Source organism: Glycine soja, chromosome 12 (assembly GCF_004193775.1).
Source record: "Glycine soja cultivar W05 chromosome 12, ASM419377v2, whole genome shotgun sequence".
NCBI lineage: Eukaryota > Viridiplantae > Streptophyta > Magnoliopsida > Fabales > Fabaceae > Glycine > Glycine soja.
Genome location: NC_041013.1, coordinates 13038573 through 13063575, shown reverse-complemented (window position 1 = coordinate 13063575; position 25003 = coordinate 13038573). Strand labels below are relative to the sequence as shown.

The 25003-nt window shown below is 32.7% G+C and overlaps 2 protein-coding genes across 2 annotated transcripts; both read right to left on the bottom strand.

The window, feature by feature from the left end:
• Positions 1-12512: 12512 nt before the first annotated feature.
• Positions 12513-17047, bottom strand: LOC114378757 (pentatricopeptide repeat-containing protein At3g58590-like). The gene is made up of 4 exons (XM_028337384.1): positions 16885-17047; positions 16239-16770; positions 15841-15936; positions 12513-12615 (listed from the first exon to the last, which is right to left on the bottom strand). The coding sequence occupies exons 1-4, from the start codon at positions 17045-17047 to the stop codon at positions 12513-12515; spliced, it is 894 nt and encodes a 297-aa protein (XP_028193185.1).
• Positions 17048-21918: 4871 nt separating this feature from the next.
• On the bottom strand, positions 21919-24704 carry LOC114378756. Its single transcript, XM_028337383.1, has 4 exons — positions 23958-24704; positions 23645-23791; positions 22545-23524; positions 21919-22396 (listed from the first exon to the last, which is right to left on the bottom strand). Exons 1-4 carry the CDS (start codon positions 24702-24704, stop codon positions 21919-21921), a joined length of 2352 nt encoding a protein of 783 aa, XP_028193184.1.
• Between the last annotated feature and the right edge of the window lie 299 nt (positions 24705-25003).

Sequence of the window (25003 nt, the reverse complement as noted above, 5' to 3'; positions counted from 1 at the left end):
TAGTGGAAGCACACATAATAGGTACAATTTATCCTTTTATGGATTTGTTTTTCGTATTCAAATTCTTTTTCAGTTTTTCTACAAACTAATTATTTTTCTTTTTCTTTTCAGAGATAAAGCAAATTAAAGAAGAGAATAAAAATATAACAGATAATTTTTTTAAACATTTAAGTTTTCTTTTAAATATTAGTATTTACATGTAAAATTATTAATATGGAAATATATAGATTATAAATAAAGAAAAAATGTTCATACAACCGATCACAGTTCTACAAATTGTCACGTTATTTTAATTAAATAAAACTCAATTAAACTTCACAATCATGTCTGCAAACATATTTACCCACCACCTAATTATTATTATTAATTATTTCCCACAAAATATGACGAGAATGGATCTCGGAGCGAGGTAGATGTGCCGATGTAACTCGAGAAGGTGCAAAGCAAGAGAACGACGATATATTGTGGTGAGCAACCGATCAGAGTGTGGAATTTTTTTATGATTTTCAATTAATTTTTACACTCTTTGCCTTTGATTCAAATTTTGCTTTCACTAGATTGGAGGCCTCTTGAATGGTGGAGGCCGCGGCGTTGCAAAACTCAGAATGTGCATACGGACGTAGTAATAACAATGTCGTGATAACCTTTTTTTTTTTTTTAACTTAATTAAAGCACTACTAAATGAAGTGACAATTTGTAGAACTGTGATTGATTGTCTATGTGTAAAGTCTCTTTACACCGGCAGTGTATGTACATTTTTCTTTTATAAATAAAGCATAACATATCCCGTCACGTGTTTATTAAATGATAATATTTACGCTAATTAGGAATGAAAACTTTATATATATAAAAGATATTATATTTAAATAAAAGGTAATTATTTATATTGAGTATAATATTTTTGATAAAAAAAACGAAATAATATTTAATTAACAAGGCTATGCATCAATTACGTAGATATAGAGATAAAAACAATTATAACAAAGTATAATAATATTTAAATCACTGCAATGATGAATATTGTATCATACAACATAAATATGTAATATCAATTTTCTTATACAAAACTGTGTAATATCAATTAAGAATGAAAGAAACACTATAAAAAAATATACACAAAAATATATTTAAATTAAAACTTAATAATGTAAATACAACTTTATTTGCTTGTAAGAAATTGTTATACAAACTTATTATAAAGTATTTTAAAAAAATTTGTTTCTTATTTCTTATAGGTATCCTTATTTGGAAATATTTCTGATTGACCACACAATTAGGCTTGTCAGTTAGGCACTAAATCTAAATGTACATTTCTCTTGTTAGAAGCATTTATATTGCATCATGTTCATCTCGCTAATAATATGGGACATGTTTTAGAAATATTCGTAAAAAATATATATGTAAAATACCATGATATATTTAAAGGCTTATTTAAATTTTTTTAGTCAATTGTTTTTTAGCCACTTTTAGTCAATTGTTTTTTTAGTCAATTGTTAGTAGATATTCTTTTTTGTCTAGAAAAAAAAAATATTTTTTCTTCACATTTTAAATTATTTACATGTGAAAATGCATGAAGATATGAAATTAATTTTAATTTTTTTAATTTACCAAATTTTGTAACTATTGGATTGAAGTTGGGCATCAACATTAAATTAATTGGATTTTAAAGAGACTTATTTAATTTTCTAAGGATACAATTTTATATGTTTATTGTCATTTTGAAAATTGACATTAGACAGATCAAAATAGATTTAAAGTAGATGGGATACGTCTATATGATATAAAGAATACAATAAAATTGTAAAATCCCGTTTGAACCCTCAATTATTATTTTTCTTGATCTATCATTTTAATTTGGTTTGTAGGATAATGATTATAGATGATAAAAAAAAAAAGAGATTGCAAAAAGAAAAATGTACTCATAAGTAAAATCTACTACAAATTTAAAATAAATAGTTTAATGAGTACTTACGCCTAAAATAAATAATTTTTTTTTACTTTCTTATTAATGGGGCATGTTGCAATTATCTCTAATTTGAAAAAACTTAAATAAATTTAATTATAATATAATTAAGTTGCTCTAATTTAATTTTAATACAAATAAAATTCAAAATTATTATTTTTTAGTATAGTATATGTTTCAATTTTTTAAAATGAATATTAGACTAACTGAGAAAATAGCCTTCATGATCTATAGGTTTCAAATTTGTTTGCATGTTTGTATTTTTTTTTTTGTTTTAAATTTTTTATTTTAATAAATATTTACGGATATCATGCATATACTTGTAAATATTTATAAAATTTATTCATTGATGCTCACTTAAAAAATAATGTTGATGTAGGTATGAGGCGACAAACATTACATGACATATGTTCTCATCCAATGAGACCATGATAAGATGCTACTATCCGGGCCAACCTTGCACCAACGTGATCCCTAGTAATAATTTAGTCCACATGATATCATAATTTTCATAAGTAATCATTAATATTTTATACAACATTTTTATTTAAGAATTATCATTTAAAGTATCAATTTATATGTTAAGAGAATCTAGCTTAATTGATTAAATAAGGTACTTGAATCTTTATAAATCCTTTGACATTGTCTTCATTTCTCATGAATAAAAAAACTATCAATTTATATATATATTAAAAATACAAATATCACTATGATATTAAAAAAAAAATACTATTGTACTTAATTTCATTAATATTATGGAAACTTATATTCCTCTTTTTTATCATAAATATACATTAAAAAGTTGACATATTAATAAAAGATATATTTATCTCCAAAGGTTTAATATTGAATAACAATTGCAATTATAATAATAAAATGTTAATTTCTGGTGCATTGCATGAATCTACATATTAGTATATATAAGAAAGAAGATTTGATTTTATGAGGTAATGTTAGGTGACAACTTTATATTTATTTCCTCTAAATAATTCAATTAATTAATGCAGATTTTATGTTATTATATTTTTTCTATTAAATTGATTTAATCATTCTATTAAATCTTAAATTAATTTATATATATATATATATATATATATATATACATATATTAATTGATTGTATTATCAAAACATATCAATAGCAATCAAACAAACAAAATATCATTTAAATATATTTCATTATTATCTCATATTAAAATCAATCAATTATATTTTAAGAAAGATTTTACCACATATATAGCTCACTAAAATATAATAAATTTATTCAATTTATAATTCATAAAAAATAATTAAAATATGTCAGAAAAAAATAAATAAATGAGGTAACTATAATCAATATAATTTTCATAATTTAAATTTAAACTAATATCTTATTTAAATACGAGCAAAATCAAATTAAAAAGTAATTTTAAATTAAGGTAGTTTTTTTTTTATCTTATGACTTTTAACCCTATGAGCAAAAACATACTTGACCTAATTTTTTATATAAAAAAAAAGGTTTCGTTATATGGAAAAATGTCGGTTTGACGAAGATTAGTCATTAGCTAAGTTACTAAATATTTTACACTAATAACATAGTTAAAAAAATGAACTAAATCAACTTTTTTTAGAAAAATAGTAAAAAGGGAGCGTGCATCACTAAAGTGAAAGAGATACTACCTAGAACAATACATCCGATAAAACCAGATTTATGGAGCATGCATGTATAAAAAATATATTAAAATATTATTGACATATCTACTCACATACATTTATTAAAATTTACAATGAATGACTAATAATATATTAAAAGTTTAAAATAATATAAAAAAATTACTTCTATAAATTATAAAATCAACTTAATACACATGCAAGACACACAACACTATGTTTGTTAAATAAAAGAAATTGTATTGATAAATATTTAGAGAGAAAGATATTAATGACAATGATATTTTTAAAAAAATATATAAATTTAAGATAAATTTATTATTACAATTAAATTATTTTTTTTTCTTTTGATGAATTAGATAATTGAATCTTATAAAATAAAATTGAAGTATTAACAAGAAGGAGGAAAAGGATAGGAGTTACATTGTTTCTTCATTTTCTCTTTCCGTACTTTCAAAATTCTGAATCTAATAAGAAAGTCTTATAAAAATTGCTTCCTTCTGGTCTTCATTTTTTCTCTAACCAAATAGTAGTACATTAGCTTTTTTCTTTCAACTTGACAAGCCACTTTACTGCAAGTTGATAAAGAAGCAAAACCACCACGGTAGTAAAAAATAAAAGGGTAAGGTCAAGGTTATTTTATTTTTTTAACCACCGCCTTTAGCATTTTCCTTTGTGTGTAGGAATCAACAACTTTCATTTTCTTCTTGTTCGATCTTTTGAGGTTGGATAACCCTAGTACATAGACATGGCTACAAACTACTATTTGCTGCAAACCCCAGAGAATAATTATTCAATTTATGACCGTCAGAGTATCATGGTTCTTAAAGTGTTATAATAACAGGCAGTAAAAAAAAAGTGTTATAATAAGTCATTTTATTTTAGCAGTGGGTTACACTTGTATAAGTGTTACAACACTAGTAAACAATAATTAATAAAATATTATTTTGAAAAAAACTAATAAGAATATTAAGATAAATTTCAATATTTGGTTGGTATTTACAATAGTTCATTCTATGGTTTCAGAGTTGATCCCAAGGTAAAGAAGGAAGGTTGTGTTATAATGTGTTTGCACACACGTTTATAACTCAATAGTTTTGGCTAAGTTTTCATGTTGGTAACATGTAATCAAACAATCACTTAGGAAACTTGTCAAGAATCCAACATGACTAGTGTTTACAGTAGAACATCAAACTCAAGTACTTTATTTGGTCCTTTCATATAATACCTAAATTTCAAGCATAACAATAAGAATTAGAAAAATACTAACAATACACTCTCTCGTACCCTCTTTATTATTGTTTAAAATTTGTTGAAAAATACAAAATTATGTAAGTCTCACTCCTTATTTAACGAACTTAACTTGTAATTTTCTAGTTTTTAATAGACTTTAAATGTGTTGGAAGGAGGATATTGTTAGCATTCCTTTAAAAATTATGGTTTGCTTTGTTGGGACGCGGGGAAAATAAAAGAAAAGGTAAAGGGGGAAGAGGACAGGGCGAAAATATATATGCTTGTTTTAATAATTTACTAGTATTTTTTTTTTTCCTTTTACTTCCACTAGTACCATCCATTCTCAATGTTATCAAGTGCAGCATTTGTTTATTCTAAGCAAATCAACTTTGCATGACTAATGATATGGTGATACAAACAACTACCTCTCTGCCAAGAAGGAAAAACGAGGAATTAGCAATGACACAAATAAATCGCAGATACCATATTATATAGAGATCATTAACTTCTTACCATAGTTCACACTTAATGGTGTCAGGACATGCAGAAAGCGACATCTGATGAACTTGTGAATTTTTTTTACTGGCAGCATAATCCACTATGGTGCCAGGAATATGCTTATCCGATGACGGCCATATATTGTTTCCACACAAAATACTTTTTAGTTTTTTACCATATTCTAGTTATAAGACAGTTATTATGTGAGAAAATCAATTCAGTTATTGAGAGAACGGTAGACAAATCAGCGATTACTAGTGATAAAATTGAAGTAAAGAGAAATAAGATTTAGCATGGTTTGACCTTTGGCACCACTACTACAAAAGCAATTATTTAAGTCACGAGACCTACGACGGTTGTGCAAAACCGTCTTAGTATAAGGCACGGTGGCAATTTTGTAATTAAGGGGAGAAATTTTATTTTTTAAGTCACACGTTCTAAGGCGGTTACAAATAACCGACTTAGAATGAGTTGTTATTGTAAGACAACGACGGTCATACGGTAAGCCCGTCGTTGTTTCTCATCTGGCCCGTACTTGACTTTTCGAATTAAACTCGTAACCCCTCTCTCCCTCAACCTTTGTTGCCTCCACCATTGTTCTGCCTAGATCTAACCCCTCTCTCCCTCAACCTTTGTTGCCTCAAACCTCGAGCTCTCCCTCAAACCCCTCTCTCCCTCAAAGCTCGTTGTCCCTCAAACCTCGCGGTCCCTCGCCAACATTCATTCCGTGCAGTGGAGCTCGCGCCTGTCGTGACCTCGAGGAAGTGTATCTACTGTGCGCCTTAGGTCATCGTACCGGTAAGTCCCCATATTCATCGTAACGTTTGCTTAGGGCACATCTTCTGTGCTCCATTGGTTTTGGTTTTGGTTTGTTGCTTGACCTGAGAAGTCATGTGATTGCTTCTGTTTATGTCTCTAGTTCAATGATGCTCAATTTTGGGCTTAGCTTCCTCAGCTTGTTTGACATTATCTTTTACCACTTTTCTCTCTTGTAATTAAGAAGCATTTTATTGATTCTACATGAATTTGTGCACATGTTGAACTAGACAAATACTTAGCTGATTTGATTTCTCACTAATTGGGGCACTCAAATTCTCCTTTCTCTGTTAAGTCGTTTACTAATTGAGTATTATTGTTCAATGCAAATGCTTTTGAGTTCTTTGTCCCTTATTACAAATCATTTAGACATAATCTTTAGTTTTTTTTGTAAAGCTTCCTTTTTATTTAATAAATACTAACTAATAATAAAAAAGTATGTTAAAGAGTGATTAGCCGCCTCTTATATTCCATATACATATGTGAAGCATTGAAAGTTCTCTGAACTTCTATACTATTTTTTTGAAGTTAAGACAGAGGAATGTTGTTTTGGAGTCAACTCTTGCCTACGATTAAGTACCGATGAAGTCAGTTAGAGTGTTCCTAATTAGTAGTAATACTGTAGTAATTAACCCATTAAACTAATAATTGAGATGCTTGATCATTAATGCATTCAGATGAGGGACAAAAGGTATGTGCGAAATATATAAAGTTCTCTAAGAGTAACAAAAGGTATGTGCTCTGGCTACTATAGATGACTTGGATATAATGTAACCAAATATATTCCAAAAGATTAAAGTGTTAAATGAAGACAAATGAATCACTTTGTATATTATGTGTGATGTGTGATACAGATTCGTTTTGTTTATATTACAAGGAAGGAAACCTGATTTATAGCTTAAAGTTGTATACTGTCAACATAATTAGAAATTATTCTAACTTTATAAAAAGCAATAGTCTTACCAAATATACTAATACATAGTACATTCTAATTAAATTCAATAATTGAATGATGTATCAATTGATGCATATGTATATTGCACACACTTGTTTGTCATACCTATTTCCCACTTATTTGTGGTGGGTGATGAGCCTTTGCTCCACCTCAATACTTGCTTGAACCCAAATTCTGCCAAATGGGGTTCCATATTTTCATCAAATACAATGTTGCTGGCCTTTTTGTCACCATGAGGTATAGCTGGGTAACATTCATGGTGAAGGAAGCAAAGTCCTCTAGCAATTCCAACTACTGTTCTGAATTTTGCAGCCCAATCCCATTTCATTTCCATTTTCTCAGCCAAGTTCCCATTAGGCAAGTAATCATACAAAAGATAGACTAGATGCGGGTTGTGGCAAAACCCCAACAATCTGACTAAATTCTTGTGCCTTGCATTTCCCAATCTTATTATAAATTCCGACGCAACCTTGCTGCTCCTCTCTTCCCACTCAATCTTCTTGACCAAAATTGTTATTCTTGTAGGCAGAACAGCCTTTGTAACTGATGGTGATTGAACTTCTGTAGGTTTTGTTGTGGCACTGAGGCTTGTCATAACATCATTTTGTTGTGGCACTGGTCTTTTTTAAAATGGCAAACATTCTGATGATTAATTATAAATTTACCATCTCATGTAGCAATTGAAAGACAACTCACAAGTCTAGCAAACATAAAATCATTTTGTTTTTCCACTAGAATTGTATTTTTGTTGTTTCTAAGTAGGAATAAGTGTTGAAACTCTTTTTGTGGACCTCTACTTAGATTTCCTTCAATGGCTGTAAGTATAACTTTACACTTTATCCTCTAAACATATCATTAATCAATGGCTGTTCATCAATCATGGTTTGATTGAATAAAGATGCACTCATGTTTAGCTTTCCAACATATTTCAGCTTTCTTCCTAAATCTGCTCTTTTTTCTCACATTCAGTTTATTGCTTACGATTTGGAATAGTGACAAGTAAAGACAAATCACAACTCACGGTCATCCAATTCCAAGAATAGAGGTTTGTTCCTTTCTTTATAGCTAATTATATTGGCTACTTCTTTTGTTCATTTATTCAAGATTTAAAGAGAAATAACATATCTAGAGTCTCACTTGTAAGACACCAACAAAAAATGATAGAGATATGTCTAATAGTTTTTCCACTGCAAGGAGAGACGAAGAAAGTGCACATAATGCCTACTCTAAGACAAATAAAAATGACCTAGTTAAAGTATTAAAAATATTTCTATTATCCAAAAAAGTGTTCAATATTAATAAACTAAATTTAGTTTGTCTATCATGTAATATAAATAATTGTACGTTCTTGATTGATGCTCATAAGAAAACTCTGCTCCTTGGGCTCATTGTTGTGGAGAAAGAGATAGAAAAGAGAATCATATGCTGAAAATGTGTCAATGGACACTATGGAAGTACGGACAAAAATTTATATATGAATCTAATAATGAATATGCAGGTCCTGATTTCGTTCATGAAAATATATGCGATGACTTGGACCTAAAATTGTATGCATATTGAACCTGTAAGCTATATTAATAGATTAATATTGTTAGATATATAACATAAAACCATGTGTGTCTTCACCTAACAGCCTAACAGCTTAATCTTTTGACAGAGTTGGTTCATGACAATTCAAGTTTATAACAAGCCCCCCTTAAGTGAGAGCATATAAATCATATGCACCAAGCTTGCTACACAAATAACCTGTGATTGTGTCAATCTCCTGTGATTGTGTGTAGGAACAAGGAAGTAGGAACTATTAGCCTAGGTGACATCTGGTAAATAACCAGATTGAGATAGTTTGGTGTGGCCATGACTATAGTTCTAATAGCAGCCATGATATTAAAAGTCCCTTTTTGTCAACCTAAATTCAGTTTAGTTAAAAAAAATTCAGTTCCCTTCTCCCTAATTTTGATCTCATGTTTCCCACTTTTTTCTCCAATCTCTCTTCATTATCTGATTTTATTTCAATGATTCAACTCTCTCCATAACCTGTCCTGACATGTTGGAATTTTCTTTAACCTAGTTAGATTGAAGACAAGGAATATCAATAATGAGGCATAATATTTTGCCTAAATATGGTTCATTCTATACTTCAAATTAAAATTTGCAAACCTTTGATGCTGCTACTTAGAGCACGGGAGAAAATGATCGAAAGCACTGGAAAAACTAGATTGGTAATTTGGTATTACCACCTACTGTATTATTCAATCATAAGAGCCAACACTTAAGAAAATTGAACACAATACCACACTCCAGAGCCTTCACCTCCTCAGTAGAAGATCCCCTTCTAATTGGCTCTCAAAAACCATGCTTCCATCCCTTGTACACAGCCAGTATTCCTGCTACCTGTACAGTAACTAATTGCCACCTCACTATTAACTCCTAACAGCCCCTTATTTCTTTCTTTTGGAATATTCTTTATGTACAGTTCAGTGGTTTTCCTAGGACCCAGGTCCAGCCCTTGGTCCATAGCCTGCTCCACTTCCGCTGGCCCATATTTTATTGTAAGGAATTATTCGACATTAATTTTATCTATTGCAGTTTGGTGCTACCATTTTCAGATCATATTTAAACTAAATTTGTACTGTTTTTTGATATTTTAATTTCAATCTTACTCCTAACCTATAAATATTGTGAGTTTAATCTTATTTCAAATAGTTTTCTCTTTTCTTTAGGCTTCTGAGTAGGGGTGTCCAAATCCAATTCAAACCATCTTGAAGATTCACATGAGAAATTATTAAAGGAAAAAAAATTGTCTAGTTTATAACATAGCTGAACTGCATAATTTGTGAAATTGAGAGAACATACTTTGGCACCCCTAAAACATGCACTTTGGTCTAGAACTAGTACTACTTATCTATGATTCTAGTTAATTAGTTTGATTTTTAAATGATGATTAGTTGAATTTTATTAACTTTCAGATAAATTAAAAAACTTGACATCACATCTACTGAAAATTAACTAGGACTACAAACATGTACCTAATAGTCTAGATACTTTCTACCATCCAATAATTTCTCATGCATGCACCTCCAAAAGACTAGGCAAAGCCTACATACTAATTTTCCAACTCCTCTGGCTATAACCTTTTTAAGTGATTGCTATCATGAGTCAGAAAGGGCTTTAAGTTTCAAGTATTACCAAACCAGCCAAAAGAAAAATGGAACCTAAATTAGAAATTAAATAAATAGCAATTTGAGTTCTAAAATTCAATATTTTAAAGCTGTAAACATGTTTTTCTCTCCAAATTGTTCAACTGATCAACTTATAATGGGTGACATTGACAAGCTGGCTTAATGATGACTATAGAGTAATTGGCGGAAAAGACGTATATATTTGGACTTTATGTTAGAAATAGTAGCCAAGATTCTTCTCATCTGAAGCAGTTGAGATTCTTGTACTGTTATCAACGTATATGTCTTGGTCTGGTATTTTTTCTATTGCTTGACAAGTTGCTTGCTTCACAGTTTCATGCTATCTATTCAAAATGAGGAAAATGAAACTGTATTTGTACTAATTCGATTCGTGTATGCTGCAGAATTTGAAATTAATAGTTGAAGATTCATGGTTTGCCTGTTTAATCCAATTCTATTTTGTTTGTTTTCTTATTTTAGTAAAAAGCACTACTTGTTATTTTTATGTCAGAATCAATGTTAGAAACTAGTTAAACCTAGGGAGAATCAAGGAGGAAACTTCTAAATGTTTGCCATCAAGATAAATGGGAATGAAGTTACTGATGTGGTGCTTATATAACACTAAGAAACAATTTTATTGATATCGTGCTTATATAACATTAATAAAATAGGCAAAGAACCCTAACTTAAAAAACCTCTTCTCTTCAAGTAACGCGTCTTTCTTTCTTCTTCAACTAATTTGCATTAAAAGTATCCTCAAGTAACTAAGAAAGCAATCAAGAAAGAAAGCTTCTTGTATTCATTCATTCATTCATTATGTGTGTGTGTGCGAGTACAAAATTTATTTCTGGAATCTGAGGTGTTTCATATAGCCATGTTGCTTACTTGCTTTAGTATGTTAATTCGGTTAACAATTTTTTGGGTAAGTAGCATAGCTTTGTTTTACTATTCTTTTAGCATATTAGTTCTTCGGGTCAATGGAAGACCCATTACACCCTTCAACAGAAAATTGACACACCGAGATGGTGGAACAACAAGTAAATCTAAACTTATGTTATAAGAATAAGCCACTGAAGCTAGATAATCAGCCACCACATTAGCTTCTCTGAAAGCACGAATTTATTAATTGTTAACAGAATACAATGACATTATTTTATCCATGTAGCTGGTCTTACCTAGTGGAAAAGGCTTCTGTTTGTTTTTGTTGAATAATGTTAGAATAAATGAAAAACATCCAATTGTATCTCAATTATATGTTAAGATTAGTTCCATATTTTATTATTATCTGAATTACCTCCCAGGATTGGCTTTCATATTTCCTTATTATTGACAAGAACCAAGAGAGAACCAATCCTTAAAAACTAGCCATTGCAGTTGGAGAGCCCAAGGCCTTTTTAAATTGACACTCAAATCCCATATTTGCAATGTGGGACTCCAGCCCCATACCTTGCAATTGGATTCTAACAATTATCTCATGATTTGTTTCCTATTTAATTAGGATTATGATAGATTATTACTATAAATAAAAGTTAGTGCTTTATGTTTTATATTATATTGTAACATATTATATAAAATCAAGTGAACATCAATTGGATTCTAACAATTTGAAGGTTAAATTCTCACTTTTTTAGTTAGGCAACATGTCACACACATTGCTATAGTATATTTAAAACAATAAATTAAATCTACAAAAGTATAGAAGATTAAATATTAAAACATAATAAATAAAATTAGAGTAGGGATAGTTGACACTAAATGAGAATTCAGAAAAGAAAAAAAACATGTCTACAAATGAGTTGAGTTCGCAGCTTGACTCTAATACAAACTTTTCTTTTTTACTGGTATTCGACCCGAACCAAACTTATGAGCAGTTGTTAGCTCAGTTTGATTTAAAACTATAACTATTTTAGATATTTTTATTTATTTATTCATTTACTTTGTACAATAAAATTAATTATTTCAATTTAATAATCAAAACCCTAAACCAGACTCGCTACCCTTTCATTGCAGCCTCGCATCTTTAGTTCTCTGCTTGCCGTCACCTCCGTCCTCCGCTGCACCTCCGTTGCAGTCCATTCCTCTCTCTTTCTTGGAGCACTCACTTTGTCTACGTAAGTAACCCTCACCCTTCTTTATTATTATTTCCACCAATTCGTTATCCGTTGCTACAATTCCTGATGCAGCAAATTGAATTTTGTTCGTTACTAAGGAAAATTACTTTATTCATATAGATCTTTGCTAGGGTTCACATTTGTTTGGTAATCTCTGCAAGTGCCTCTCTCGTCCTCATTGCGGTTCACATTCTCTGCCAGGTATCTATCTCTGCAATTTCAACTTTCAACATTATTACTCACTTGTTTCATTCAATTCATTGTTCCTATGTTAGATTTTTATGTCCCTTTAGACTATACTGTAAGTTAAACAGTCACATTGCTATAGTATATTTAAAACAATAAATTAAATCTACAAAAGTATAGAAGATTAAATATTAAAACATAATAAATAAAATTAGAGTAGGGATAGTTGACACTAAATGAGAAATCAGAAAAAAAAAAAAAAAAAAAAAAAAAAACATGTCTAGAAATGAGTTGAGTTTGCAGCTTGACTCTAATACAAACTTTCATGTTGTACTCTATCCTAAGCACATGAAGCTTGCTGCATGCTTTTGTTACCCAAAACAGTAGGCTTTTGTTACCCAAAACAGCAGGCTTTTGTTACCCAAAACAGCAGGCTTTTGTTACCCAAAACAGCAGGCTTTGAGTTCAACTTAATATTAATGTAATCAAACTTTTCATAAATTTAATATTATTATGATCCAAAAAATTATTATTAAATTTTAAACTAATCGAATCAAATTTCAATTCACTTTTGTTAGGTTGAGTTTGATAGGCCAACCTTTTATAATCCATTTTTCTCACATATACAATTCACATGCAAACTGCAACTTAAATTGAAAAATAAAAGGAATCAAATTATCTCCCTCTACCAAACTTGTCAATCTCACTGTCATGTATCAGGCAAACATAAAAGCAAAGGCCAAAAACATCTCCTTGTTCCTTTCTCCTTTTTTTAGTGGGTTTCCTTTTTATTTTTTTTCTTTCCCTTCAAATTATAAAATCACAACTCTTTAAAAAAATGGATGGAGAAGATAGGAATACTTTTAGATTTTATTATTATTATTTGTCGAGGACTTGAAAATTTATGATCAGTAAGGAAGAAAAGTCCATAGTCAATAGGATATATGCAATAATATTCCCCTACCCTCTGTTTCCTTTATACTATAAGATGAACTCATAGTTTTAAATTTTAATTTAACAAAAAGCAAAATTGAAACCTTTCAATTTTCAAATAACATCAACAGAAGAGAAAAATAAAAAGAGAAAAAAAAGCTGAAACATTTACTTCTTATACAATACAAGAGGTCACATATGTAGACCTTCTCTCCCTCTCTCTCTTTCTCTGTCAACATTCAACCTTCTTTTCTTTTCCTCTTTCCATAACCATTTGTGAGATTCCTCCAATGTTCTTCTCTCTTCCATTGGATTGTACAGATTTCCAGCTACAATACATACATCAATCCCTTCAATTCCTTCTCTCTTCTTTTGTTCATTTATTCAAGATTTGAAGAAATTTCACTCATAAAGATGGATATTTAAAGTTGTCGTTTAGATCTTTGAACTCTCATGGCTAATTTTACAAAAAATTAATATATTAAATTTTTTTCCTAATTTAACTGGTAGCTCTCTTTAACAAAATTTTGACAAAATTAATTTCATTCAAATGTCCAATAATAAGCTTTTTGTTTCTTAGTTATCAATTTGGTCTTCAAATTATATTAAAAGGTTTAATTTGATTTCATATTTCAACGGCTTTTATTTATGAACAGTGGCAATTACTATATTTATCATTAGTTTAAAAAATAAAACAAATTTCATTTCTTTTTCTTCTTCACTTTTGGTTCTGTGCTTCAATTCATCCTCGGAAGGATTTCCCAAAGCAAAGTGACGAGCATATATAAGACATTAGAAATTGGGTCTTTGGGGAACCTTTAAATCCTTCAAAGATCCCTGAGTATGCCTCTAGAATTCCATTTGTCAAACAATTAGTGTATTCTGTCATACTGTCATCAGCAGCAGATATATCCGCAGCGAGTTCTGCACCACTCTAAAGCATAGGCATTGCATACAACAACTACTTCTAAAACTTTTCTCCAATTGCCAAGGCTATGTCTCCAAAACTTGAAAAAATAGGAGGCTTAACAGACCTATGGAGCTGATTGTTAGACAAATCCACATGCAGTTGGGTAATTATCCCATCACAATAAAGCAGTACTTTCTCCTCGAAGCCTCTACATACATCACCAACCACACCCATTATATTAGGGACCACCTGAACCCAATACAATGATTGAAAATGTGCTGCACCTATTTTTTAATTCCCTGCAGCTGCCATCCTTTCCCAATTACCCAAAATTGGTAATACTACGACGGTTATAATACAACCGTCTTAGTATATTGCACTTACTATGTCGGTTATTTTAAAACCGGCGTAAAAAGTCATTTTTGCATGTCACATACGAAGACGGTTATCTCACAACCGTCGTAAAAAGCACAGACATACAACGACGGTTCATCAACAACCGTCATAAAAAAAACAGACATACAACGACGGTTCATCATAAACCGTCGTAAAAAGTTGTATTTACAACGACGGTTAATAAAACCATCTTTAAAATATTTCCACCTTTTACGACGGCGGTTGTTACAACGGTTAAAAACCGTTGTTAAAAGCACTACTTAACCGATTTAAAAAGACGTATTTATAGTAGTGCACTATCCTTTCACAAACACTAGATGTTCATGCAATGTGAGAAAATTGCTCTCAAAATAAAGTGTGAGCACATTTTACAAGTCAAGATGTTTATCAAACACCCTAGATGTTTAACAGTAGCGAACTGACTTATTACCAACCCAATAATTAAAGAATTAAGCATGTTGTGATGATTGAGCGCATTGTTGGTTCTCTAAATGGACTTACTAAATGTAAGGTAAACAAGCATAAAAGACTTGGATATTTGATACACAGACAATAAGTAACAGAAAACATGTCTTTCTTCATAATAACTTACATGAAATCAATCACTAAATGCTTTCAAGATTTTTTCATACGTGATTCACCATTATCTGCCCTCAAAGTAGGTTGTTGCTTCCTACACCTCTAAATTGCTTCCTGCATCCTTTTGGAATGTTTTTTTTACCTCTCGGATTGGTCATTCTAGAACCAAAAAGCGGATTCATTTAGAAATGTAATTTTACATTCTAAATTCACCATTCCAGAAGCCAAAAAAGGGGTGCAGGAAGCTCTTCCCAATTGAAGCGTGTTACACCATGCACCTCAGGCTGTTGCTTTCTGCACCCAAAAATTTCTTCATGCATCCTTTTTTGGCTTCTAAGTTGACTTTCTGGTTTCTGGAATGGCTAATTTGAAAGGTAAAAAAAAAATCAAAAAGGTGCAGGAAGCAAAAACTTGGACCTCAACACCACTCACCTAGGAAAACCATGGCCCAAGGTGTCAATCACAAGCTGGCATAAGAAACATATAATGCTGGAAACGCCATCCTCCTTTGTAGGAGCACCATTCAGCCTGCATTTTCAAGAAAAACACTCCAAATACCACAGTATGCAAAGGCAAACATGGAAGTTGTAGGTGGCAAATGAATGTCCCATCCGATCCTTCCCACCTAACTTTCAACAGCCAATGCCTATAAATGCCTAGGAGCCCCAATTTCTTTCCTACTGTAACCTTCAAGAAAGCTACGCCATATGTTGGAATTTGGTGGGAATGGCATGCTTGCAGTTATTTTCTCAGCTTCCTTAATTTGTCCATTTTTAGCTAGGAGGTCTACTATGCAATGATAATGATCATGTTCTAGTGGAATCCCATACCTGGTTCCCATCTTCCTGAAAATTTCCATGCCTTCGCTCACTAATCCACCATATCTGCAAGAACAAAGCACTGTTCTGAGTGCTAATGCATCAGGCTTCAACCCCATCAATTCTATGTTTTGGAATCTCATCACTGCCTCATAAGCATAACCATTCAGCCCAAGAGCAGTAATTAAAGTTGTCCATGTAATAATATTTTTGTTCGTAATTTCTTCAAAAACTTTCATTGAACTGTCAATGCTTCCACACTTCCCATACATGTCAATTAGTACATTGCCCAAAAATGTGTCATAGTTACCAAGATTAGTCTTTATAATAAGTCCATGAAGAGAACTGCCCCAATCCAGAAGGCAAAGTTTGGTGCACACAGATATTACACTCATAAATGAGTAACTATCTGGATGGATGCATGCAGAATGCATATGCTTGAAAAGCGCAAAAACCTCGTCATAATTATTGCTCCGAGTGCAAGCTGAAATGACAATGTTCCAGGATACAGCATCAGGTTTTTCTAGCCAAGAAAGCAGCTTTGCTGTTTCATGGTACTAGCAAGTTCTGTTATAGATTCCAGCAATGATGTTAGATGGGACTACAGGAAGTGGGTCATTGAATTCTTCAACCAACGAAAGTGCTTCATTTATGAGACCATTTCTGGTGTAAGCCATAACAAGAGAGCTTAATACGTATTCATTACTCTCATACCCTGATCTTATAATCAAATCATGGAGCTGATGAAGGTTTGACATTGAAGATGACTTGAGAACAGCAGAAAAGGAAAACCCATTAGGGGAATAACCCAATTGGAGCATTTATTGTAACAATAAAGTTGATGTGGAAGAGCAACTGTTTTGAGTAACCTGATATCAAAGCATTCCAAGAAACCACATTCTTCTATTTTATCTGATCAAAACACTTATGAGCAGAAATAAATCTGACATTTAGCATAGAAGTCTACCAATGCAGTACCCACAATAACATCAGATTCAAAACCACTCCTAATTACCTTAGCATGGACAGACTCTCTGTTGGTAAATATTTGTATTTTAATTTAAAATTTATAAATATATATTAATTCTATTTTATAAAATAAAATATTTATTTTAAATTTTCTTAAGATTTTGTTTTAATGAGTCAACTAGTTTGTTATGTTTGTTTTGACAACTGTAGATTGGTTTCCAACGATCATATTTTATTTGTTGCACAAGGTGTATATATATCTTTTTCCTCCTTTCTAAAAACATAACAAAGCAACGTCTGGTTTCTTTCTCCCAAAAAATTGTCTCTTTCTTTTCTTATAAAAAACTTATTTTTGTGAGAGCAAGAACATTGGTGTTCAGAAGGTTCAGGGATCCTTTCGCTGCACACGATCGGAACCAACGGGTTGTCGTATCTTGGGAGAGGAGCACAATCAAATTTTTCTACTACTGCAATGGGGCGTTTTCTCTCTAAGGATAGCATTTACGCACTTCAACCCAGGGTATATCTTTCTTCCCCTAATTTATTTTTTCCTTGTTCTTATTGTATGGTATAGTACATTATTGATTAATGTGATGTCAATTAAAATTATTTTTCTACTATTATTTTGTTATTTAATTAATGACTGTGCATCTTCTTTTTATTTCTTTCATTTTTTATTTTATTTTTCTAAAAGTCTTAGAGAAAAAACCTTTTTCACTTTCTTCTTGCATAGTCTTTTCTGTAGTAGCATTCTATTTTATCAAAATGTCTGTCATGGATATGATTGAGTCCCTTTCCAGTAAGCCTGAAAAATTTACGAGTGAAATTTTTTTCTGTTGGCAACAACAAATGAAATTCTGGCTTACTGAATTGGATTTATACTCCGTGATTTCTAAAAGAGAAATAAAAACTTCAACTTCCTCTACTGATATATTTCAAACTGCTGCAACCAAATCTTTCACCATTAAGCATGATGTTTCTGATAAAGATATTTTATGTCATGGACGCATTTTAAGTGCTTTGGCTGATAACATATATAAGATTTTTTGCCATACCAAAACTTCTATTGAGTTATGTGAAGCACTTGAATTGAAATATGGATCTACTGAAAAAAGTTTAAGTCGTTACTCTTGTGAAAAAATGATTGAGTTTCCAATGATTGATGGAAAATCTATTTCAGATCAGATCCATGAATTTGAAAACATTGTTTATGACATGAAATTGAAAGGAATTGTTTTGCCTGACATTATGCTTGTGGCTTTCATTATTTCAAAATTGCCTCCTTTGTGGACTGATTTTGCTCGGAGCCTGAAACATAAACATGAAAGTTTTACCTTTGATGATTTACTTGTCTATCTCCGCATTGAGGATAAACATCGTTCATCTCAAAAACACTTGCAAAAATTTGATTCTCACTCTAAGGCCTATCTTGTTGAGAGCTCTAGCAAACCTTTCACTAAGTCCTTCAAAAGGCATGGGTTTAACAAAAATAAATTTGGTAAAAAGCCTTCTTTTTCTAAAAATAAGAACAATGCTTTTAATAACAACAATAAGCCTAAGGATAAAAATTCGGGGAATGAAATTTTTTGCTTTGTTTGTGGGCGAGCTAATCATTTGGCTAAGAATTGTTTTCAAAGTCATCGCCAGCCTGCGTCTTTCCCTAAACCTCAGGCTAATGTTGTTACCACCAGTGTTGCCTATGATTCCCCATCTGACAGGTACCATGTCACTAGCCCTGAGTTAAATTGTGTTTTTAACTCAAATGATTGGTTTATAGACTCCGGGGCTAATGTTCATGTGTGTGCTGATAAAAAATTATTTTCTTTATATCAGGAATCAAGCACACGTACTGTGAGCATGGGGAATGGGAGTATGGCACATGTGTTAGGAGAAGGTCAAGTGAAGCTAGAGCTATCTTCAGGAAACTTTCTTGTTTTAGATGGAGTCTATCATATGTTTTATATTAGGAAAAATTTAATAAGTACTTCTTTGTTAGTCCAACAAGGGTCCAAGGTTGTTTTTGAGTCCAATAGAGTTGTTATTACGAGACATGGTGTTTTTATTGGTAAAGACTACATTTGTGATGGTTTGTTTAAGTTAAGTCTTATGTCTCACTCTATTAATAAAATATCCAATATTTCTTCTTTTGTTGCAAATGTTAAATGTTCTAATATGTGGCATGGTAGGCTTGGACATGTGAATCTGAATTCTATCAAAAGAATGATGTCTCTTAATCTTATTCCTAAGGTTTTCATTGATTTAAAACAAAAATGTGAAACATGTATTCAAGCAAAGCAACCTAGAAAGAGTTTTACTACATGTATTGAAAGAGAAACTAACTTGCTTGAATTGGTTCATAGTGATGTATGTAATAGTAATGATGTGTTAACACGTGGTGGTAAGAGATATTTTATTACTTTCATTGATGATTTCTCCAAATATTTTTATGTGTATTTTGTTAATCACAAAAGTGAATTGTTTGATAAGTTCAAAATATATAAAACAGAAGTAGAAAATCAATTAGAAAGAAAAATTAAAATTTTACATTCCGATAGAGGTGGAGAATACACATCTTTAGACATGAGTAATTTTTGTGAAATGCATGGTATTATTCATGAAGTGACACCTCTATATGCTCCTCAATCTAATGGTATTGCAGAAAGAAAGAATCGTACCTTGCTTGATATGGTGAATGCTATGCTTGTAAGTTCTGGTTTACCAAGTAATATGTGGGGTGAAGCTTTGTATTCTGCATGTCATATTCTTAATAGAGTGCCTTATAAAAATTTTGAAAAAACCCCTTATGAGCTATGGAGAAAAAGAGAACCAAACCTGAAATATCTTAAAGTGTGGGGGTGTCTAGCAAAGGTAAACATCCCTATTAATAAGAAAAGGAAAATTGGACCAAAAACTGTTGATTGTGTTTTTGTTGGATATTCTATGCATAGTACTACTTATAGATTTTTGGTAGTTAATTCAGAAGTGTCTGAAATTTCTAATGGTACTATTATGAAATCTAGAGATGCTACTTTCTTTGAAAATATTTTTCCTTTGAAAAATAAATTGTCTAAATCTGTTTGTGATACTTCTTGTTCTAATTTGTCTTCTTGTAGTAATACTAATAAGGACATTGTGTTTGAACCTAGGAGGAGTAAAAGATCTAAAAAATTTAAGGATTTTGGCTCTAAATTTTGCTCTTTTCTACTTGAAGATGATCCTAAAACTTATGGTGAGGCCATGAGGTCTATTGATGCACCTTTTTGGAAAGAAGCTATTAATGATGAAATGAGTACTCTTAAAATTATTCAAACTTGGTTTCTTACTGATCTTCACCCTGGTTGTAAAAGTATAGGTTGTAAGTGGGTTTTCCGAAAGAAATTAAGAACTGATGGATCTATTGAAAAATTTAAGGCAAGACTTGTTGTGATTGGGTGTAAACAAATAGAAGTTGTAGATTTCTTTGATACATATTCTCTTGTTTCTAAAGTTACTACCATTAGGGTCTTAATTGCACTTGCTTGTGTTTTTAATTTAGAAATTCATCAAATGAATGTAAAAACTGTCTTTTTAAATGGTGAATTAGAAGAAGAAATTTATATGAGCCAACCTGAAGGCTTTGTAGAACCGGGGAAGGAAAAGAAAGTTTGCAAACTTGTTAAATCTTTATATGGTTTGAAACAAGCTCCAAAGCAATGGCACGAAAAATTTGATCAAGTTGTTCTTTCGTATGGTTTTCAAATCAATAATAGTGATAAATGTGTGTATGTGAAACAATTTGATTTTTTTTTTATCAGCAAAGATAATAGTATATATATTAATGAGAAAGAAGTACCAGAGGTACTATGTACATAGGTAGATTACCATACACATGGTTCCATAGAGAAACTAATATAGTTTGTGTAGGAACCATATTATGGCTACATAGTAATACATCTGCTATAAATGCAATCGAAACTACCCACTACTGATACAAAAAACCTTGCCGGATTTGACTCGACCATTGATAAAAATGAATATTGAAATCTTTCTCCAAATTTCTTAGCCACGACCTGATTAAGAATATAGCATCCTCTAACAGTTTGTTGACATTGAAGGATGCATTGGAGAATATAATATTGTTTCGCATCTGCCAAATTGACCAAACTACAGCCATCCACCAGCTTCGCCGCCTCTTAATCCTTATACCATCCACCTGTACATATGAGTGTTGGAGGAAATGATGTATCGGATTTGCCGGGAACGCACTTTTAATGTTCGCCCAAGCCGTAGTTTCCCACCATATAGGTTGTATTTTCAAGCAATGAAAAAATAAATGGAATGCCTCTTCCTCCGAACATCCACAAAAAGGGCATGATGAGTCCATGATCTGCACTTGTCTCCTCTGCAAATTTTTCTTTGTAGGTAGTCTATCTGAAAATAATCTCCAGGAAAATACAGCAATCCTACTAGGGATCTTCAACTTCCATAACTCCACAAAGCCCTCCTCCTTACTACCAGCTGCTTCCCCCTCCCATAATAGTTGATAGGCACTTTGGGTAAAATATGCAACTGAAATGTGACCTATCCACTCCCATGCATCCTCTCCCAGCTACTGAACATTCCTGTCTTGAACCTCTCCCAGGAAGTTGACAGCCGCTTCAATTTCGCAGTCAAACAAAGGTCTTCTCCAGATTAAGTGCCACTCCCACCTATTGTCCATGTGAGATCCCATTTGCCAGATAGTCTACTGTTGCTGTAATGATATGCTGTAAAGTCGAGGGTATTTTTTTGCTAGAGATGTCTCCTGACATAGCCATCTATCCTCCCAAAATTTGATTCTGTCTCCAACTCCTACCTTCCATCTAAATCCAGCATGGATAGCCCTCCCTTGATATGATTGTTGTGTAGCCTTTTTTAAATCCCTCCACCAAGTTGATTCATTGGCTGCCCTTGCTTCATCATCCAAACCCCTCCACCCGCCATATCTTGATTCCAATACTTTAGCCCAAAGCTCTCCTTGGTTTTGTAAGAGATGCCACTTCCATTTGCCTAGTAGATCCATGTTGAAAGTGTTGATGTCCTTGATACCAAGCCCTCCCCTTTCTTTTGGTAGGCACACCTTCTCCCATCTAATCCATGAAATCTTTTTTTGGTCAGACCCTCCTCCCCATAGGAATGTACACTTTATTTTCACTAGCTTATCCACCACTGATTGAGGCACCCTAAAAAAAGAGAAAAAAATAAATAGGTATTGATGTTAGTACTGACTTTATTAATGTCATTCTCCCCCCAAACGAAATCTGCCTTTGCTTCCATTTCGATAACTTTCTCTCACATTTACGGATAATCGAGTCCCACATGTGACATCACCTCGGGTTGGCCCCTATGGGTATACCCAGATATACAAACGGAAAAGCCAGCAAACTACAATGCAAATAATTGGCCGCCTCTTGCTTCCATTGATCTGTCACTCCAAAAACACCAAAATAGATCTTAGAGAAGTTGATCCTTAAACCAGAAACCAACTCAAATGACCTAAGGATCACCTTAATAGCTTCTACATTCTCCTTGGCTGCTTCCCCAAAAAAGATCGTGTCATCAGCATACTGTAAGATGTTGATGGGCACTCTATTTGCACTAACTAGGAAGGGCTTGTACAGATTATACTCCACTGCTCTCCTCATCAAACCATTCAGACCTTCAGCCGCAATATTGAATAAAAAAGGTGCCAATGGGTCTCCTTGCCTAAGACCCCTTTGCGGTATGAACTCAATTGTTGGGCTACCATTCACTAAAACAGAAATAGATGCAGATTTGACACACCCTTCAATCCACTTTATCCATTTTGGACTGAAACCCATTCTCCTCATCATATACATCAGGAAATTCCATGAAACCGAATCATATGCCTTTTCATAATCCACTTTGAAAATGAGGCATGATTTGTTGCTCCTCTTGGCCTCATCTATCACCTCGTTTGCTATGAGTGCACTATGAAGTAAATGTCTCCCTTCAATGAAAGCATATTGGGTCTCATTAATAATAAATGGCATTACCACCTTCAATCTTTTAGCCAACAATTTCGCCACAATCTTGTACATGCAACCTCTAAGGGAGATATGTCGGTAATCATTTAAGGTGTGAGGATCAAGCACCTTGGGGATTAATGCTAAGAAGGATGCATTACCACCCCTAGGGAAGACACCGTTGGCATGAAATTCATCCAAAAAGTGAAGGATATCGGGTTTGAACAAGTGCCAGAACTTCTTTATGAACTTAAAATTGAAACCATCAGGCCCCGGGCACCGCTCACTCCCACAATCCCAAATAGCTTGCCTCACTTCCTCCTCCTAAAAAGAAAGCACCAGGAGATTGTTCTGATGTTGGCTAATGGTCTGGAAATTAATACCATCCAACCTGGGTTTATTGTAATCAGGTTCCTGGAATCTTTGTGAAAAGAAATCCCGAACCTCTTCCTTCACCTTTTGTGGTTCGTCTATCCATGTTCCATCAAGCATGACCCCTTTGATAGAATTATTCCTGCGGTTAGCACTCATCAGAAGGTGGAAATAGCATGAATTGCAATCACCCTCCTTGATCCATCTCGATCTCGCTTTCTGCCACAACAAAGATTCATGAGCTTGGGCCACTTGCCATAGAGCTTCCTATAATTGTTTCCTCTTTGTCTCTTCCTGTGAAGATAATTGTCTGTGGATTGTATCTTCCTCTAATTTATTTAATTCCAGCTCTATTTTCTTGAACTTTGTAAAAGTGTCACCATACTTCTCCTTGTTCCAAGTCTTCATCCTCTTTTTTAATCTCGAATTTTTCTTTAAGCACATATCCGCCCCAGCTAGGTTGTTGATGAGATGTCCAACATTGATGAACAAGTTCCTTGAAGGAATTGTCTGATAACCAACAATCCAAAACCCTAAAAGGTTTAGGACCCCAGTCAACAGCCTTGGATCGCAGGAGAATCGGACAATGATATGAGAAATTCCTAGCAAGAGTAGTCTGGAAGCTTGCAAGCCATCTTCCAAGCCATTCCGGGGATACTAGAAACCTGTCCAATCTTCTCCTTGAAGCACCATTAGATTTGTACCAAGTAAACTTTCTGCCCACGCAAGGTATCTCTAAAACCTCCATATCATCTATCCATTCGTTGAATTCAGTCATGCTGCTATCTGTGGATGGTCTTTGGCCACACCCAAATCTCTCATTCGTGTCCCTGATTGAGTTGAAATCTCCCAAGATACACCATAGCCCCCCAGGTGCTGCTTCTTTTAGCTGCCTCATAGCATCCCATAAAAGTCTTTTATTATGGATATCGCAAGGTGAATAGATGGTGACTATATTGACTTGCTGCTCTTCTCTGGTCCACTCTCCCACCAATAGTATAAAGCCATTTCCAGTAACTTTTCTCTGAAGCCTGAAGGATTTCTCACACCACATGCATAATATACCACTTGCAGTGTTTGTAGCAGGCTGCATCTCCCATGACACTTCTGCATCCCCCAAAGCGCTTGACATAAAGCATTGTCGATGACTTCTTTTTTTGTTTCTTGAAGACACAACATATCTACAGCCTCCATCTTTCTCAATCTTCTAATGGCTGCCCATTTTACACCCCTCCCCAAGCCCCTGACATTGTATGAGACTATATTCATTAACTCCTTACATTGTCTCCCCTCCTTTCCGCTTCTGTCTTATCTCTTTCTTCCATCTGATTAATTTTTTCAAAGATTATTTTGTGGTCCTCCCCTCCTGAAACCCCCAATTGTTTAGCCTTACTCCATATATAAGCTGCCTCTTGATTGTGTTGACTTTCG

Coding starts and splice junctions, on each gene's coding strand:
- LOC114378757 (XM_028337384.1), bottom strand. CDS start 17,047: ATGCTCCAATTGGGTTATTCCCCTAATGGGTTTTCCTTTTCTGCTGTT. Junction 16,771..16,884: donor TATGGCTTACACCAGAAATG/GTCTCATAAATG, acceptor ACCATGAAACAG/CAAAGCTGCTTTCTTGGCTA. Junction 15,937..16,238: donor TTCAGGAAGATGGGAACCAG/GTATGGGATTCC, acceptor TTGAAAATGCAG/GCTGAATGGTGCTCCTACAA.
- LOC114378756 (XM_028337383.1), bottom strand. CDS start 24,704: ATGTCAAGCGCTTTGGGGGATGCAGAAGTGTCATGGGAGATGCAGCCT. Junction 23,525..23,644: donor CACAAAAGGTGAAGGAAGAG/GTTCGGGATTTC, acceptor CTTTCTTTTTAG/GAGGAGGAAGTGAGGCAAGC. Junction 22,397..22,544: donor CCCATAGGGGCCAACCCGAG/GTGATGTCACAT, acceptor CTCTTTTTTTAG/GGTGCCTCAATCAGTGGTGG.